Raw genomic sequence first — 19,712 nt, 5'->3', positions numbered from 1 at the left:
TAACCTGTGAGCTATAACTAGTACCGTATGTATCCCAAAAAACAATAAATAATACTACTTTGTGTTGTTTTACAGCTTACAGCCAGACACAGCTGGAATGACTTGTATTTTCACATGCTCAAATGGTAAAATCGGTGCTGTTTTGTCAGATCACACTAAATCACATCACTGTTTTTTTTAAAGGAAAGGTGTTTATTTGCGAGGTGCACAAATGTTAGTGTAAGCTAGAAGCGCTGCATTACTGCTGTCTTACAAAGGGAATATAATGTCTCACTAGTTCCTTCTATTTCTGTGTCCTTTTATTCCTGGTACCAATCAGTAATGCAATCAGTGCAGTTAAAGGCGAAACTAATTGTTCCCTATTTAAGTTTCCGCACCGCCTGGTATGGGGGACATGCCTGCCTCAACAGCGCAACTGAAGCAAACGTTAAGGCGAGGTTAGGGCCAATTGGAGTTTGCGCCTGCTGCACAACAATGCCAGTGTAGGTTTTTTTTGTCTTAATACCATTTGTTTTCTAATCTGAGTCTACTTTGTCAAATAGTTACATTTTTAAATAAATGTTGCTTAAAGGGGAACATTATCACAATTTCAGAAGGGTTAAAACCATTAAAAATCAGTTCCCAGTGGCTTATTTTATTTTTCGAAGTTTTTTTCAAAATTTTACCCATCACGCAATATCCCTAAAAAAAGCTTCAAAGTGCCTGATTTTAACCATCGTTATATACACCCGTTCATTTTCCTGTGACGTCACACAGTGATGCCAATACAAACAAACAGCAAGGTATAGCGACATTAGCTCGGATTCAGACTCGGATTTCAGCGGCTTAACACTGTCTGATAAGATAATTACTAACAACTATGAACTAGGTTTACAGCATATGAAATACATTTGGCAACAACATGCACTTTTAGAGTGCAGACAGCCTATTTCAGGCGCGCTAAGAACATATATTTTTCCATGATTTCAGCACTCAGGTTAACCATACCTAAATAGACACAAAATACTGCATTACACAAGACTACCCGAATGTACTCGAATGATTGAAAAAAATAAATGTTTTTAAGCTAAATTATTGGTAAACACAGTTTATGTATAATAATTTACGTAAAACCGCGAGTAATGAATAAAGTTTTCATCAATTAATATATTCTGTAGACATACCCTCATCCGCTCTCTTTTCCTGAAAGCTGATCTGTCCAGTTTTGGAGTTGATGTCAGCAGGCCAGGGAAGCTAGGGTCGATATTCTTCTCTTGATCATCTTCGGTGGCATAAGGGACGGTGTGAGCCAAGACATCCAGGGGGTTTAGCTCGCTCGTCTGCGGGAACAAACTGCCGCCATTGCTTGCCATGCTACCGAGGTCCGTTGTCCCTGAATAGCTCACACACTCCGGCAGATTCAATGGGGGTCTGGCGGCAGATTTCTTTGACTTTATCGTTGGAAATGCATCTGCTTTGAGTGTCGCAGGATATCCACACATTCTTGCCATCTCTGTCGTAGCATAGCTTTCGTCGGTAAAGTGTGCGGAACAAACGACTGACCATTTCGTCGGCTTTCCCCACACCCTCGTATTTTGAACAAATTCCGTCCAATGTCTTGCCACTTTCGCATCTTTGGGCCACTGGTGCAACTTGAATCCGTCCCTGTCCGTGTTGTTACACCCTCCGACAACACACCGACGAAAGTGAGAAAATGGCGGATTGCTTCCCGATGTGACGTCACGTTGTGACGTCATCGCTCCGAGAGCGAATAATAGAAAGGCGTTTAATTCACCCATTTAGAGTTCGGAAATCGGTTAAAAATACATATGGTCTTTTTTCTGCAACATCAAGGTATATATTGACGGTGATAATGTTCCTCTTTAATAATGGAAGAAAAAAAAAAGCTCAGTTCCATTCGAAAAAATACTTTGGGGTACAGTTGAGAGAGGATTTGATGACGTCTGCTTGTTGACAAACTTTTGCGTTATGTGTTTTTTTTTGTTGAATTCACAGGAAAGTTACACACTTTACTGCTAGTATGTAGCTCATAATGCTATTGGTGTCCCGCAAAACACGCCCGCCATGGAAAGGCTAACCACATCGGTATGTAGAGTACCAAACGGAACTGAGACTGACCATTTATTTCATTCCAATAAATGGTTGCGTTAGATCCCATGCTTGTATGGAAAACCGTACACAGCTTTTCGACCTATTTTAGTGCGTAGGCAAACTTTTCAAAGCGTTGTACAGCTTGGTGGAAATATAGCTGTATTGTGTAGGAAATGACAGCTATACCTAGTAGTAAAAGTTATTTCCATTTGAGGTAAAGAGTTTAGGTGAACAACAATTAATTGAGGCCCAGCATGTGTTCAAGATGAGGCAACTAAATGAGTAACTTGAGACTCAAAATCCATGAAAGCCTGCTGTTAACCTGCTATACTCAATCCAGATTGGCTTTCACATTTTGACGATCGAAAACCCACAAGCAGAATTGCATCTCTCCTCCCTCCCCGCCAGCGTCAGTCTATGTAAATACTTCAAAGAAGACTTAGCTGCTAGTTAAGCTAAGCCCATGGCCTGCAATTACGAGACACCGCGGCCGCTGCTGGCGTCAGAGATGACGGAACCGTCCGGGTTCTCCGCCAGGCTGTTGCACAGAGTTGGCTGTTCCAACTGAGTTGAATATCATTTTTGATGATGTTTAAACTACAATATGGTGCATGTTTAGCAGAACATTTGCGAAGTTCCCTGCTGTGAGAAACAACCCCACACCAGGTGCTACTCAAGGTGGACCTAGCCTTTTTTAAACTACTTCTTTACATGCCAATGTAACAAGACAATGAGGACCATAACACTATTCAACAGTTAGTTAAATCCTGCTGGGTTCTCCTGGGCTTTGAGTCTGGGAAATGGTCCCATCTTGTAGCATAAAATCAGTTTGTAACTGTGTATTCTCTCCCTTTTTCCCTTTGCAAATACCTGGAATTTGGTATTGATTGATTGATTGAAACTTTTATTAGTAGATTGCACAGTACAGTACATATTCCATACAATTGACCGCTAAATGGTAACACCCGAATACGTTTTTCAACTTGTTTAAGTCGAGGTCCAAGTAAATCAATTCATGGTACAAATATATACTATCATCATAATACAGTCATCACACAAGTTAATCATCAGAGTATATACATTAAATTATCTACATTATTTAAAATCCGGGGGGTGGAATGTGGAGGGGTTGATATCAGCACTTCAGTCATCAACAATTGCATAATCAGATAAATGGACATTGAAACAGTGTAGGTCTGACTTGGTAGGATATGTACAGCGAGCAGTGAACATAGTGGGTTCAGAAAGCATAAGAACAAGTATATACATTTGATTATTTACATTTGATTATTTACAATCCGGGGAGGTGTGATGTGGTGGGGGGAGGGTGTTAGTCAAGGGTCAAAGTTGCCTGGAGGTGTTCTTTTAGTGCGGTTTTGAAGGAGGATAGAGATGCACTTTCTTTTACACCTGTTGGGAGTGCGTTCCATATTGATGTGGCATGGAAGGAGAATGAGTTAAGACCTTTGTTAGATCGGAATCTGGGTTTAACGTGGTTTGTGGAGCTCCCCCTGGTGTTGTGGTTATGGCGGTCATTTACGTTATGGAAGTAGTTTGACATGTACTTCGGTATCAGGGAGGTGTAGCGTACTGGGGCTTCAGTTAAAGAAATAGTAAATTTTGTCCCAAAACTAGAAAAAGCCAACAACGATGCTATGCATATATCTAAATCAACAAAAGTATGAAATTAACCAGAAGATCATTACAAGTTTTGGAGGGAGCCTCGACCTACAGCCGATTAAAAATAGTGGAGTGACCTGAAAGGAGGATTGGGCACACGGGATGCTTTCGCAGTCAAAAGTTTTTTTGTTAATTTCGAAGATGCATACAATGTTGCTCAGTGGCCTTGTAATTAGTGTCCGCCCTGAGATCGGTAGGTCGTGAGTTCATACCAAAGACTATAAAAATGGGACCCATTACCTCCCTGCTTGGCACTCAGCATCAAGGGTTGGAATTGGGGGTTAAATCACTAAAATGATTCCCGAGCGCGACCACCGCTGCTGCTCACTGCTCCCCTCACCTCCCAGGGGGTGGAACAAGGGGATGGGTCAAATGCAGAGGTTAATTTCAACACCTAGTGTGTGTGTGACTATCAGTGGTACTTTAACTTAACTTAAACTTTAAGGTTACATTGTAGTACATCTCATGTGTACAGTTTGCCCGAAAAGGAGTAGGAAGAAGCATAGCTTTTTTAACCCTACTCCTTCTAAGTATTGCAGTAATGACTAATAGATTTGTTCAAGTCCTGTGTCCAATATACACTACTCACAAAAGCTGGGTGCATCGGGCCCCCGGGTGAAACCACACGATGAAGCCAAACCGCATCTCCACCTCCGCATATAAACCCAACTCAACCCGTCCCAGAGTCCAGAATGCACACATCCAAACGCCCAGTGCACGAGCACCGCTTGCAAAACCCGCTGTCCTCCTACAAGGAGTCGACGGCATAACTCACAAGGGTGTGTGATTCATGTATGGGCCAACAAATCTGATGGTTCAATTAGAATTGAAACTTTAACAGTACTTCATCGTGCCGCCCACATTTCGATACCCTGAGACCGAGACGACGCCTAACATCCGCCGAGGAGTACAGTACCTCGCCTTCATTTGCAGTCTGACACATTTGAATATATTTTTTTACATTATTTTGCAGAAATTTAATGACATTTGTACTGTATTTAAGTCTCAACTCAAAACAAAAAGTGTAAAACTGTGAGAGCATAAATATTAAATAAAAAAACTTCTTATTTTATGGCTTCACCAACACATTAATGTGTTGTACATGAGTCAGCATAGCCAAGTGTGGAATTCCCCTCAAGCCTGGGCTGGGAATGATGTGGAAATATGTTGTATTTACTATCATCCTTTGTGCGCACAATGCAAACTGTCTCGGGATGTTTGCATGCACATTTGTGTTTATTAGGCACTCGGGGTCACAGCGTGTGTTGTGTGACTTCATCCCTTCCTTTGGCTTGCACGTGCCTCCTGTTTACCCGCCGTGCATGCATTCAGATTGAAGTCATTGTCTCGACGTGCTACAGTGTGGGTGTGCCCCACTTTTTGTTTAAGGTGTTGGCCTAAACCCCAAATCTGCCATTAACCTAAAAATATCTTTCCACGGCCTTGTTTTCATTGAATGTCTCATAACAGCCATTGACATAATAGTGGGGGAAATACTAACACTCGTGCCATTGTGTTCCAGAAAGGGCCTAAAGCTTACTGCTGTTTATGCCGACTGGCTCGATCGACCGGGAATTCCCAAGGTGAGGTCGTTTTCTTTTCTTTTCTGACTTTTTTAATTTTGGTATATACTGGATCCAACTTTTTAAATGGATCATTATGAATTATGGCATAAATCACTCTGGTTATGTTCTTGCTCCTTCCAATTACGCGAGACGCGTCAAGTCGCATGCTTCCTATTAGGGGTTTATTGTGACACATGGCGAGCGCTAGCTGTAGGCCAACAATCTCAGCCTTTGTGTACTTACCGGGTAGCAAGTTATGAAAGATTTAGACTCATTGGCTATATACTAGGGCTGCGAATCTTTGGGTGTCCCACGATTCGATTCAATATCGATTCTTGGGGTCACGATTCGATTCAAAATCGATTTTTTTCGATTCAACGCGATTCTCGATTCAAAAAACGATATTTTCCCGATTCAAAAGGATTCTCTATTCATTCAATACATAGGATTTCAGCAGGATCTACCCCAGTCTGCTGACATGCAAGCAGAGTAGTAGATTTTTTTAAAAAGCTTTTATATTTTTTATCAACTGATTGCAATAATGTAAATTTGTTTTAACTATTAAATGAACCAAAAATATGACTTATTTTATCTTTGTGAAAATATTGGACACAGTGTGTTGTCAAGCTTATGAGATGCGATGCAAGTGTAAGCCACTGTGACACTATTGTTCATTTTATTTTTATTTTTTATAAATGTCTAATGATAATGTCAATGAGGGATTTTTAATCACTACTATGTTGAAATTGTAACTAATATTGATACTGTTGTTGATAATATTAATTTTTGTTTCGCTACTTTTGGTTTGTTCTGTGTCGTGTTTGTGTCTCCTCTCAATTGCTCTGTTTATTGCAGTGTTGAGTGTTGCTGGGTCGGGTTTGGTTTTGGAATTGGATTGAATTGTTATGGTATTGCTGTGTATTGTTTTGTTGAATTGATTAATTAAAAAATAATAATAATAATAATAATTTCTTTTTAAAAATAGAAAAATAAATAAATAAATAAAAAATAAAAAAAATCGATTTTTTAAAAATGAGAATCGATTCTGAATCGCACAACGTGACAATCGCGATTCGAATTTGAATTGATTTTTTCCCACACCCCTACTATATACACTTGTATAACTATTTTGGAAATCCAAAAGAGTCAAAATTTTACGCAATGAGAGAAGCAACAAATATGACAAAATCCCTTAAGAATGGAGGATTTTTTTTTTAAAGTAGACAAAACAAGTTCGAAAAGACCCAACATGAGACAACGTCGCCCAAAAAGTACACCAGAATTAGACAAAAATGCAAAAACAAAGACAAGAACTGTATGAAATTGACCGTAACTCACACAATATGCCTACAAATATCCACTGCATAAGTTTTTTGGCGCACAGAAAACGGCTCGTTTTTATTGCAATTGTGTTGAAATGTTTGTAACACAATTTGAGATGTGTACATGGTGAGCTACATCGCTAACAATGCACTCAGGTTTTACAACATCATGCTAGCTTTAGTTATTCACCAAAGAACAATCAAATGATGTAATTTACCACTCACACGTCTGTAACTGAATGATAGTTGGCAGAGCCACATGCTTTATTTTAGGATTCGTAGCGAAGTATGGAGTTTAATTTGCGTCTTTTTTTACGAAAGCTCTTTTTGATTATTTGCAATTGAATTTTGTGAACTAAATTTTTTTCAAATCAAATTATGCTGGCAATTTCAGTGAAAGAAAAATTGAAGTAAAATATGTGTGTTTAAAAATTCATCCATCCATCCATCCATCCATCTTCTTCCGCTTATCCGAGGTCGGGTCGCGGGGGCAGCAGCTTAAGCAGGGAGGCCCAGACTTCCCTCTCCCCAGCCACTTCGTCCAGCTCCTCCCGGGGGATCCCGAGGCGTCCCCAGGCCAGTCGGGAGAGATAGTCTTCCCAGCGTGTCCTGGGTCTTCCCCGTGGCCTCCTACCGGTCGGACGTGACCGAAACACCTTCCTAGGGAGGCGTTCGGGTGGCATCCTGACCAGATGCCCGAACCACCTCATCTGGCTCCTCTCGATGTGGAGGAGCAGCGGCTTTACTTTGAGCTCCCCCCGAATGACAGAGCTTCTAACCCTATCTCTAAGGGAGAGCCCCGCCACTCGGCGGAGGAAACTCATTTCGGCCGCTTGTACCCGTGATCTTGTCCTTTCGGTCATGACCCAAAGCTCATGACCATAGGTGAGGATGGGAACGTAGATCGACCGGTAAATCGAGAGCTTTGCCTTCCGGCTCAGCTCCTTCTTCACCACAACGGATCGACACAGCGTCCGCATTACTGAAGACGCCGCACCGATCCGCCTGTCGATCTCACGATCCACTCTTCCCCCACTCGTGAACAAGACTCCGAGGTACTTGAACTCCTCCACTTGGGGCAAGATCTCCTCCCCAACCCGGAGATGGCACTCCACCCTTTTAAAAATTCAGTGTATAAAAAAAATAAGTGTATAAAAATTATATGTAAAAAAAAAAAATCAGTGCTGAAAAATTCAACGCAGAACTTTGCTGCTTCAATACGCAAGACCCACTTCCGGTTAATTAAGACTGAAGTAATCGATCCTGTTTCAGAACCAGCCAATGAGGTGTCAAGTTTGAAGTCATGTGACACGGGTCTTGCAAAACAGCATAAAAAAGACAGTTACCTGGGCTACATGGGCATAATAAACATTTCAATGTGGCTTGATGGGTGATTACAGACTATACAAATGATTCCAATTGTGGGTTACTATGGTAACCATAGGATACATGCAGATCAGGCATGAAGCAGAGAGGGCGGGGCTTGTTTTTACAGCAACAAGCCTGAGACGTGAGTGTCAAATGGAGGCAGATTTCTACAACAAAGTTCTGCAGAAAATGATATTATATCCAATATTTGGATGTTTTTTACCCTTTGTGTTTATGTTTCGCCGTGTTTGTTGCACATTTGTTGTTCTAGATCGATTATAAAATATGTCGTTTAAGGAGGTGGTCTGGGAAGTGGTGGAGCATCGTTCATTTCTTAATCAGTAAAAAACTAAAATGAATTCAGTTTTTTAGATGGTCTGTTATAATGTTTTTAGTAGCAGTCATTATTGTGTGAGTGTTTGTACTATCGTGTGATCAGCTTTTATCCTTTTTTGCAGAATTTTGGGATTTTTCACAAATGCACAGAAACCTCCACATGTATAAAGTGTTCATAAAAAGGGATCCAAGCTCATACAGCGGATGAAATGGCCTGGCCGCATGTATTGCTGCATTATCTGCCTCTCTGTAAGACTTGTGTCACGTGATTACAAACTCGACACCTCATTGGCTGGTTCTGAGACAGTTCAGTCTAAATTTACCGGAAGTGTATCTTGATTGGCGACACTAAATTGGCCCTAGTGTGTGAATGTGAGTGTGAATGTTGTCTGTCTATCTGTGTTGGCCCTGCGATGAGGTGGTGACTTGTCTAGGGCAGTGTTTTTCAACCTTTTTTGAGCCAAGGCACACTTTCTGCATTGAAAAAATGCGGAGGCAGACCACCAGCAGAAATCATTAAAAAACTAAACTCAGTTGACAGTAAAAAGTCGTTGTCGCGATTTTTGGATATGACTTTAAAGCATAACCAAGCATGCATCACTATAGCTCTTGTCTCAAAGTAGGTGTACTGTCACCACCTATCACATCACACCCTGACTCATTTGGACTTTTTTGCTGTTTTCCTGTGTGTAGTGTTTTACTTCTTGTTTTGCGCTCCTATTTTGGTGGCTTTTTGTCTTTTTTTGGTATTTTCCTGTAGCAGTTTCATGTCTTCCTTTGAGCGATATTTCCTGCATCTACTTTGTTTTAGCAATCAAGAATATTTCAGTTGTTTTTATCCTTCATTGTGGGGACATTGTTGATTGTCATGTCATGTTCTGATGTACATTGTGGACGCCGTCTTTGCTCCACAGTAAGTCTTTGCTGTCGTCCAGCATTCTGTTTTTATTTACTTTGTAGCCAGTTCAGTTTTAGTTTTGTTCTTCTTCTCTAAGCTCCAATGCCTTTTCTTAGGGGCACTCGCTCACCTTTTGTTTATTTTTGGTTTAAGCATTAGATACCTTTTTACCTGCACACTGCCTCCCGGTGTTTCCCACATCTACAAAGCAATTAGCTACCGGCTGCCACCTACTGATATGGAAGAGTGTTACACGGTTACTCTGCCGAACTCTAGACAGCACCGACACTCAACAACAACACATCATTTGCAGACTATAATTACTGGTTTGCAAAAAATATGTTTTACCCCAAATAGGTGAAATTAGATCATCTCCCATGGCACACCAGACTGTATCTGACGGCACACTAGTGTGCCGCGGCACAGTGGTTGAAAAACACTGGTCTAGGGTGTACCCCGCCTTCCGCCAGAATGCAGCTGATATAGGCTGCAGCACCCCCCGTGACCTCGTAAGGGACAAGCGGTAGAAAATGGATGGATGGATGGATCTTGTTTTAAAGCAGCACATTATTTCTGCACTGTTTTAAAACACTGAATTTTCAAACACAATTTGTTTATACACTGAATTTCAAAACACATCCATTTGCTACCAAATTTTTTTTTCACTGAAATTGTCAGCATAGTTTGCTGCAAAAAGAAATACAGTTCACAAAACTTAAAATAAAATAAAAATCAGTTACCATATTTTTCGGAGTATAAGTCGCTCCGGAGTATAAGTTGCACCGGCCGAAAATGCATAATAAAGAAGGAAAAAAACATATATAAGTCGCACTGGAGTATAAGTCGCATTTTTTTGGGAAATTTATTTGATAAAACCCAACACCAAGAATAGACATTTGAAAGGCAATTTTAAATAAATAAAGAATAGTGAACAACAGGCTGAATAAGTGTACGTTATATGAGGCATAAATAACCAATTGAGAACGTGCCTGGTATGTTAACGTAACATATTATGGTAAGAGTCATTCAAATAACTATAACATATAGAACATGCTATACGTTTACCAAACAATCTGTCACTCCTAATCGCTAAATCCCATGAAATCTTATACGTCTAGTAGCTTACGTGAATGAGCTAAATAATATTATTTAATATTTTACGCTAATGTGTTAATAATTTCACACATAAGTCGCTCCTGAGTATAAGTCGCACCCCCGGCCAAACTATGAAAAAAACTGCGACTTATAGTCCGAAAAATACGGTACATAAATTGAGTGTCAAAAAATATATTTTGTAATAAAGACACACATTACACATTAACCTCCATAGCAAAGCCTTACTTTGGTCAGAAGTTATAGATATTTTCCACTATTGTCATAAAGTTACAGCATGTTACTCATACAAGTGGCTGTGGCTACCACCACAAGGTACAGTAGATTAAATAAACAACTAAAAAGACAATAATGTTCACTTTTGATTGATCGACCACGACGCCTAAGTCAGGAAAGCTATCGATTTAACAATATGTTTCATATTGTGGTTGATACAATTTTACAGCTCCTATGTACAATATTATCCATCTCATTGGATTGAGTTATGTTGTTCTATTCAGGCTTATCCCATCTTTCAATTTTATGTGCCTAGTTTTGCAGTTGTGTTTTTTCTGATGGCCACTTTGTGTTATAAGTGCAGCTGTGACATCATTCAGCATGTGAATATCGCACGTATCAATCTTGCGTCTCGGTGAATCAGTATGGGAGTGGATCCATTCATCAAACAACACATGAACAACAGTTGAAATATGTCACATGGTTCCATTAGACAGGCATCTAAATCAAACTGTCTCCGGCCTAAATCACAACACATTTGCGGGTTTTGCTGTGTGCGTGGGAGTGTGGTGATTTATTTAAATAGTAGAAATATAATGACTCTTGTAATGAAACGCATCTTTTTTTATTAGCGAGAGCTCTTTAAATGTGATTGTTAATCAACAGGCGTCATTTCTTGCCAGAGATAGTCTTCCATGGTAACGGATCTTAATCACCGCCGTTGTTGCGCGTGTGTGCATTTTCTGTCTTCTGGGAGCCTTCATTTTCTAGATGACGTGATGATGTAACTGGAGCCTTAGGAGAGGAGGAGGGGAAGAAGTAGAGAGAGAGAGAGAGACTTCTGTTTTCTCATACCTGATTGGGCCGCGGCCCGAGCGCTTTCGCCGAGGCCTGGTTCTTGTTGTTTGATGTGCCAGTCACCGCCTAATAAGATCAGCCCTATCCATACAAATCTTTTTACTAAAATGTGCATTGTGTACGCGGCACACAAACATGCTTTCAAAACGAAAAAGAAAAGACAAGGTCTCGCTCCTAATGCTTGTCTTCCGGCCATTGGTAGACATGCTTCTCCAGTGAGACTGGAACCGCAGAAAGGCAGGAAATATTAAACAATGATATTTACTGGTCCCGCTGTTAAGAGAGCGCCAATGGAAAGTCAAGTTCCGGCTTGTTTTGGACATCTCTGCAGATGACTAAGCAGTCTCTTTGGGAGGATGCATGTAGGCTGAGGTACTTGGTGGAAATAAAAATATGGTTCACATGATTCACAAAGGGTCCTCAATGCTAGGCTTTCCACACTCATTCAACCTGTATTTTTTACTGGTTTTTTGATGAAGATTAGAGATGTCCAATAATAGCTTTTTTGCCGATATCCGATATTGTCCAACTCTTAGTTACCGATACCGATATATACAGTCGTGGAATTAACACATTATTATGCCTAATTTTTGTGATGCCCCGCTGGATGCATTAAACAATGTAACAAGGTTGTCTAAAATAAATCAACTCAAGTTATGGAAAATGCCAACATGGCACTGCCATATTTATTATTGAAGTCACAAAGTGCATTATTTTTTTTAACATGCCCCAAAACAGCAGCTTGGAATTTGGGACATGCTCTCCCTGAGAGAGCATGAGGAGGTTGAGGTGGGCGGAGTTGGGGGGGGTGTATATTGTAGCGTCCCGGAAGAGTTAGTGCTGCAAGGGGTTCTGGGTATTTGTTCTGTTGTGTTTATGTTTACGGTGCGGATGTTCTCCCGAAATGTGTTTGTCATTCTTGTTTGGTGTGGGTTCACAGTGTGGCGCATATTTGTAACAGTGTTAAAGTTGTTCATACGGCCACCCTCAGTGTGACCTGTATGGCTGTTGACCAATAATGCCTTGCATTCACTTGTGTGTGTGAAAAGCCGTAGATATTATGTGATTGGGCCGGCACGCAGAGGCAGTGCCTTTAAGGTTTATTGGCGCTCTGTATTTCTCCCTACGTCCGTGTACACAGCGGCGTTTTAAAAAGTCATACATTTTACTTTTTGAAACCGATACCGATAATTTTGAAACCGATACCGATATTTTCCGATATTACATTTTAAAGCATTTATCCCTAATGAAGATATGTTCTAATAATAATAAAAACAATAACAATAAGATAGTGCTTTTCTATACTCTAGAACAGGGGTCCCCAAACTTTTTGACTCGTGGGCCGCATTGGGTTAAAAAAAATTGGCCGGGGGCCGGGCTGTATATATATATATATATATATATATATTTAATTTTTAGACAACATGATTTTCCTTAGCGGCTAGGAGACACTGAGAGTAACAAGCGGTAGAAAATGGATTAGAAAGGAAAGATTTAAAAAAAACAACAAAAAAAAACAACAACTTTTTTTTAAACTTGGGACTTCCCGTGGACCGGATTATGGATGTTGGGGAGCCGGCCCACGGGCCGTAGTTTGGGGACCCCTGCTCTAGAACCTCAAAGCGCACACAGAAGTGAGAACCCATCACTCATTCACTCCACATTCCACAGCTGCCGTAGGGTAGACTGAAGGAAGTTTGCGCCTAAGGCCCCTCCGACCACCACCAAACATTCATACACCAGTGTAAGTGGCACTGGGAGCAAGGCTGAAGTGTCTTGCCCAAGGACACTACGGCAGTCCCCACGTTTTGATTATTACAATCTTGTCTGTCCATGTTAGAGTATTTGAACTTTACAGTACAGATAAGAACGACATTTTGTTGCATTATCTCGTTGTAGTGCAGGATAGAAGAGCAATAAGGTGCAGATATAAATAAATAGATTACTGTACAGATAATTTTTTTGCACTTTTGCATATGCATCCACGTTTACGGATGTATGTTATATTGTCTTTATTTTCCAGCCAGTTAATCCATTTTTGGGGGGAATTGAGGGTATTGTTATGATGCGTTTAAGAGTCTTATGGCCTGAGGGAAGAAGCTGTTACAGAACTTGGAGGTTCTGCTACGGAGGCTGCGGAACCTCTTTCTAGAGCCCAGCAGTGACAACAGTCCTTGGTGGGGGTGGGAGGAGTCTCTACAGATTTTCTGAGCCCTGGTCATGCAGCGGCTTTTTGCGATTTCCTGGATAGGAGGAAGAGGAGTCCTGATGATCTTTTCCGCCGTCCTCACCACTTTCTGCATAGACTTCCAGTCTGAGGCACTGCAGGCTCCAGTCCAGACAGAGATGCAGTTGGTCAGTAGGCTCTTTTCAACAGTTTTTGAAAATTATCAGAGGTTCAACAATAGTGAATTGGAAGTGTGTTGGCCAAAATCCACTCTTGACACTGGAATTTAGAAAAAGTGCTTTTAATAATCCATACCTAAGAACATTTTGTGTGTAGCTTTAATGCTAATGAGCATTGTTTGTCCACAAGTGTGTGGCTCAGAGAAGCGCTATCCTGTTTTTAAATATACAGTAGTACCTCAAGTTGGTTCTGAGATAGCGCTCTTACCTTAAAACTGAAAACAAATGAACTGAAAGCAATTTGGTGCTTTACTCTGCAAAACAACACAATTTTAAAACTCATTAAAAAAACAAAAACGTTTCGGTAATATTGTATAAAAAATACAACAACATGCACTACTAACAACTACAGTAGTTTTATGAAGTGGGGACGGCGTGGCACAGTGGAAGAATGGCCGTGCGCGGCCCAAGGGTCCCTGGTTCAATCCCCACCTAGTACCAACCTCGTCATGTCCGTTGTGTCCTGAGCAAGACACTTCACCCTTGCTCCTGATGGGTGCTGGTTAGCGCCTTGCATGGCAGCTCCCTCCATCAGTGTGTGAATGTGTGTGTGAATGGGTAAATGTGGAAGTAGTGTCAAAGCGCTTTGAGTACCTTGAAGGTAGAAAAGCGCTATACAAGTACAACCCATTTATCATTATCATTAAGTACTGTATTTAAAATGTACAGCATATACCTTGAAGAGTGGACTTCTACAATATCTCCTTCCAGATGCTTCGCCGTCAAACACACCATCAGCAGCTTTCCATGTTTTCATGGATAAATATCTGCCGTTAAATATTATTTTACCATTCTTGGCTGGTGTTAGACTCATTCTGCTTCAGTGTTGAAATTGCTTTGCCAAGTTGGTGACATGCTGGATCATTTTTTTGATGATTTATTGTTTTAATTCAATAAATATCATCCACTTGTTCTTCTCGGCACTGTCCTTCACACTCACTTTCTTGCTTCCCATCGTGGTTCAAACAAAGCTATGTCCATCTCTAGCTATAAACTAATACTAGTGAGGGGTTCTTATGGGGTTCACTGTGACATTTGCTACGCCAACTAATGGCGGGGATTTTTTGCTCGCAACTTACAGCATAACAAGATCGCAAAGACGGATCTTATCTCAATCAATCAATCAATCAATGTTTACTTATATAGCCCTAAATCACGAGTGTCGCAAAGGGCTGTACAAGCCACAACGACATCCTCGGCTTAGATCCCACTATCAGGGCAAGAAAAAACTCCACCCAACACACACTTAAGTCGGGGGACTCTTAATTTGAGGTACCACCGTACTGTAATGTTGCACTTGATGCCATGTATCGCATACAACAAAGTAACATTTAGGAGTGAGACAGGAGGACTCAAACATTAGCTCCACTACTATTCGCATAGCCATGTGAGCTACAGTGTTATTACGCTCACATGGTATCAGGAACATCATGCCTGGTGCTACGTTCTGTTGTTCGGCCTTCTTGCTTTTTCTGGCTCTCCTCTTTCTCCCCTCAGTTTCCATGACACTGGAGGTGGGCGGAGACACAGAGCACACCTGATTGCAATCTCTGCCACCTACTTAGTCTGATCTCTCTCACCTGCTGCCAATGGTTCTTTCTTTCTCTTGAGTCCTCCATACTTATTTCCCGTTTGACTACCATTTGGTATCATTTTATTTGCTGTTTTGTACTCTTTCTTTTTTGCTCTGTTTTTACTGTTTGGACAATTTTTTGTGGCACTGGCTGTTTCCCTCCGGAGCCATTGTTTTCTGTTTATTTCCCCACCAGTGCTATGTGAGTAAAGACACTTTTTGGAAAGCACACTCCGCTTCTCCGCTCTGGGGTCCGATCTGCTACTAGGCGTAACACTAGGTCCGCCTAATTGGAAAATATAATGATCAAGCGTACAGCGCCTACATCTGTAGCTGACTGAAGAAGAGTTGTAGGCATACTTGCCAACCTTGAGACCTCCCGAAATGTGTTTGTCATTCTTGTTTGGTGTGGGTTCACAGTGTGGCGCATATTTGTAACAGTGTTAAAGTTGTTTATATGGCCACCCTCAGTGTGACCTGTATGGCTATTGATCAAATATGTCTTGCAGTCACTTACGTGTGTCTGCAGAAGCCGCATACATCACGTGACCGGGCCGGCAGGCTGTTTGTATGATGAAAAAGCGGACGCGTCGACATGTTGTAGAGGACGCTAAAGACAGTGCCATCACGGCACGCCCTTAATATTGTTGTCCGGGAGAAATTCGGGAGAATGGTTGCCCCGGGAGATTTTCGGGAGGGGCACTGAAATTCGGGAGTCTCCCGGAAAAATCGGGAGGGTTGGCAAGTATGGTGATGAGTTCTCACTTCTGTGCACACTTTGAGGTTCTAGAGTATAGAAAAGCATCCAGCCATCCATCCATTTTCTACCGCTTATTCCCTTTAAGGTCGCGGGGGCGCTGGAGCCTATCTCAACTACAATCGGGCGGAAGGCGGCGTACACCCTGGACAAGTCGCCACCTCATCACAGGGCCAACACAGATAGACAGACAACATTCACACTCACATTCACACACTAGGGCCAATTTAGTGTTGCCAATCAACCTATCCCCAAAGCACTATCTTATTATTATTATTATTATTATTATTAGAACATAGCGTCCCGGAAGAGTTAGTGCTGCAAGGGGTTCTGGGTATTTGTTCTGTTGTGTTTATGTTGTGTTACGGTGCGGATGTTCTCCCGAAATGTGTTTGTCATTCTTGTTTGGTGTGGGTTCACAGTGTGGCGCATATTTGTAACAGTGTTAAAGTTGTTTATGCGGGCACCCTCAGTGTGACCTGTATGGCTGTTGATCAAGTATGCATAGCATTCACTTATGTGTGTGTAAAAGCTGCATATTTAATGTGTCTGGGCCGGCACGCTGTTTGTATGGAGGAAAAGCAGACGTGACGACCGGATGTCGAGGACGCTGAAGGCAGTGCCTTTAAGGCACGCCCCCAATATTGTTGTCCGGGTGGAAATCGAGAGAATGGTTGCCCCGGGAGATTTTCAGGAGAGGCACTAACATTCGGGAGTCTCCCGGGAAAATCGGGAAGGTTGGCAAGTATGGTTGTAGGCTTTATTTTAAGATGCATCGTGAAGCCTTTTTTTCCATTAATCACAAAGCTGTCATCAAGGAAGTGGTGGGGCGTATACACTGGGTGGGCACTGTACAGCCTAGACCAGTGTTTTCCAACCACTGTGCCGCAGCACACTAGTGTACCGTGAGATACAGTCTGATGTGCCGTGGGAGATTGTCATTTCACCTAATTGGGTTAAAAATATTTTTTTCAAACCAGTAATTATAATCCGCAAATAATGTGCCGTTGTTGAGTGTCTGTGCTGTCTAGAGCGCGGCAGAGTAACCGTGTAATACTCTTACATATCAGTAGGTGGCAGCAGGTAGCTAATTGCTTTGTAGATGTCAGGAACATGGTTTGTCGTGATCACAATATGCAGACGACAGCGGGAGGCAGGGTGCAGGTAAAAAGGTATCTATTGCTTAAACCAAAAATAAACAAAAGGCGAGTGCAGCTAAGAAAAGGCATTGAAGCTTAGGGATGGCTATGCAAAACGAAACTAAAACTGAACTGGCGACAAAGTAAACAAAAACAGAATGCTGGACGACAGCAAAGACTTACAGCGTGTGGAACAGCAGACGGTGTCCACAAAGTACATCCGTACATGACATGACAATCAACAACAACATAGGAGCGCAAGACAAGAACTAAAACACTACACAGAGGACAACACCAAAAAACTCCAAATAAGTCACGGCGTGATGTGACAGGTGGTGTCAGTACACCTACTTTGAGATAAGAGCTATAGTGATGCATGCTTGGTTATGGTTTGAATTTATATCCAACAACTTTACTGTCAATATCGGCTGCTGAGTTTCATTTTTTTAATGATTTCTGCTGGTGGTGTGCCTCGGCTCAAAAAACGTTGAAAAACACTGGCCTAGATTATGTTCCTGCATGGTCACTCCGCTGTCCGCCTCCCCCCTCTACCAAAATGTGAGGGGGTGTTTTTTTGTTTTTTTATTACAGTAAGCAACAACAACTCTAATTGATTAGCTATTTAGCTTCCTGCGTGGTAGGATAGTAGGAGTAGTGAACAATGGCGACTTACATGATATTCAAATTGTTGTTGAAGCTGGAACTCATCGATGAGGAACCCATCCATCCATCCATTTTCTACCGCTTGTCCCTTTCAGCCCCCCCCCCCCCCCCCCCCCCGCGATTTGGAACATTTACTGTAAATGTTGCTCCGAAACCGGAAGAGAAGGTATTTGATATAGAAATTAAGGGAAACACATTAGGCTACTACATATTAGAACTGGTGTATATACAGTCGTGGTCAAAAGTTGACATACACTTGTAAAGAACATAATGTCATGGCTGTCTTGAGTTTCCAATCATTTCTACAACTCTTATTTTTTTTGTGATAGAGTGATTGGAGCACATACTTGTTGGTCACAAAAAACATTCACAAAGTTTGGTTCTTTTAGGAATTTATTATGGGTCTTCTGAAAATGTGACCAAATCTGCTGAGTCAAAAGTATACATACAGCAATGTTAATATTTGACTACATGTCCCTTGGCAAGTTTCACTGCAATAAGGCACTTTTGGTAGCCATCCACAAGTTTCTGGCAAGCTTCTGCTTGAATTTTTGACCACTCCTCTTGACAAAATTGGTGTATTTCAGCTAAATGTGTTGGTTTTCTGACATGGACTTGTTTCTTCAGCATTGTCCACACGTCAGGACTTTGGGAAGGTCATTCTAAAACCTTAATTCTAGCCTGATTGAGCCATTCCTTTACCACCTTTGACGTGTGTTTGGGGTCATTGTCCTGTTGGAACACCCAACTGTGCCCAAGACCCAACCTCCACAGAACTTTCCTCCAGAAGGTCTTATCTTTGTCCATGTGATGTCAGATGAAACAAATATTGAGCAGTTTGGCCACAATACCCAGCAATATGTTTGGTGAGGCCTTTAATCCCAGGAACACCAATCCTACCGTCAAGCATGGTGGTGGTAGTATTATGCTCTGGGCCTGTTTTGCTGCCAATGGAACTGGTGCTTTACAGAGAGTAAATGGGATTTGGATTACCTCCAAATTTTTCAGGACAATCTAAAGTTAAAAAGTTACCAATGATTGTCACACACACACAAGGTGTGGCGAAATTATTCTCTGCATTTGACCCATCACCCTTAATCACCCCCTGGGAGGTGAGTGAGCAGTGAGCAGCAGCGGTGGCCGTGCCCGGGAATCATTTTTGGTGATTTGACCCCCAATTCCAACCCTTGATGATGAGTGCCAAGCAGGGAGGTAATGGGTCCCATTTTTATAGTCTTCGGTATGACTCGGCCGGTGTTTGAACTCACAACCTACCGATCTCAAGGCATAAGCATTCTACTTGGTTAGCATATTCGCTGAAGAAAAACAAAATGTTCAAACTTAAGCCGACAGCTCTCACGTCTGTAGCTGACAGATAGTTGGTATAATGCCAAGGCCGCATTTCAAGATGTGAAGTGAAGCCTGTTCGGCAGACTCATCAAGCTGGTTAGTTCAGTGGCGGGTATCAATTTGTCCATTCATAAACCAAATTCCAATGAAACTCCAAAGTGAATATTTTTCTAGTAAAAATGGATATGAATTCTCTTTGTAACAACACATTATTGGCAGAGCTAATTGACAACAACAAATGTGGCTTTGAGTAGTTAAAAAGAATGTACTATTTGCAGATGAAACTGAAGTTAGCAAAATGAGATGATGGCTAAGAGGTGTAAATTCAGAGCGCTCCATCGAATATTGATTGAATGCAGGAGACTACTGTATACACA

General features: G+C 41.5%; 1 protein-coding gene across 3 annotated transcripts in view; it reads left to right on the top strand.

The window, feature by feature from the left end:
• Positions 1–19,712, top strand: part of aopep (aminopeptidase O (putative)) — a 207,872-nt gene that overhangs the window by 114,900 nt on the left and 73,260 nt on the right. For all 3 annotated transcript variants that reach the window (XM_061928246.1, XM_061928245.1, XM_061928247.1), the window contains one exon: positions 5,294–5,354. In XM_061928246.1, the coding sequence (XP_061784230.1) occupies positions 5,294–5,354 (61 nt within the window). The remainder of the gene's footprint in view (positions 1–5,293; positions 5,355–19,712) is intronic.

This window comes from Nerophis lumbriciformis, linkage group LG33 (genome assembly GCF_033978685.3).
Source record: "Nerophis lumbriciformis linkage group LG33, RoL_Nlum_v2.1, whole genome shotgun sequence".
Classification (NCBI taxonomy): domain Eukaryota; kingdom Metazoa; phylum Chordata; class Actinopteri; order Syngnathiformes; family Syngnathidae; genus Nerophis; species Nerophis lumbriciformis.
The sequence above is the reverse complement of the archived record's forward strand: the minus strand, read 5'-3'. Positions and strand labels throughout refer to the sequence as shown.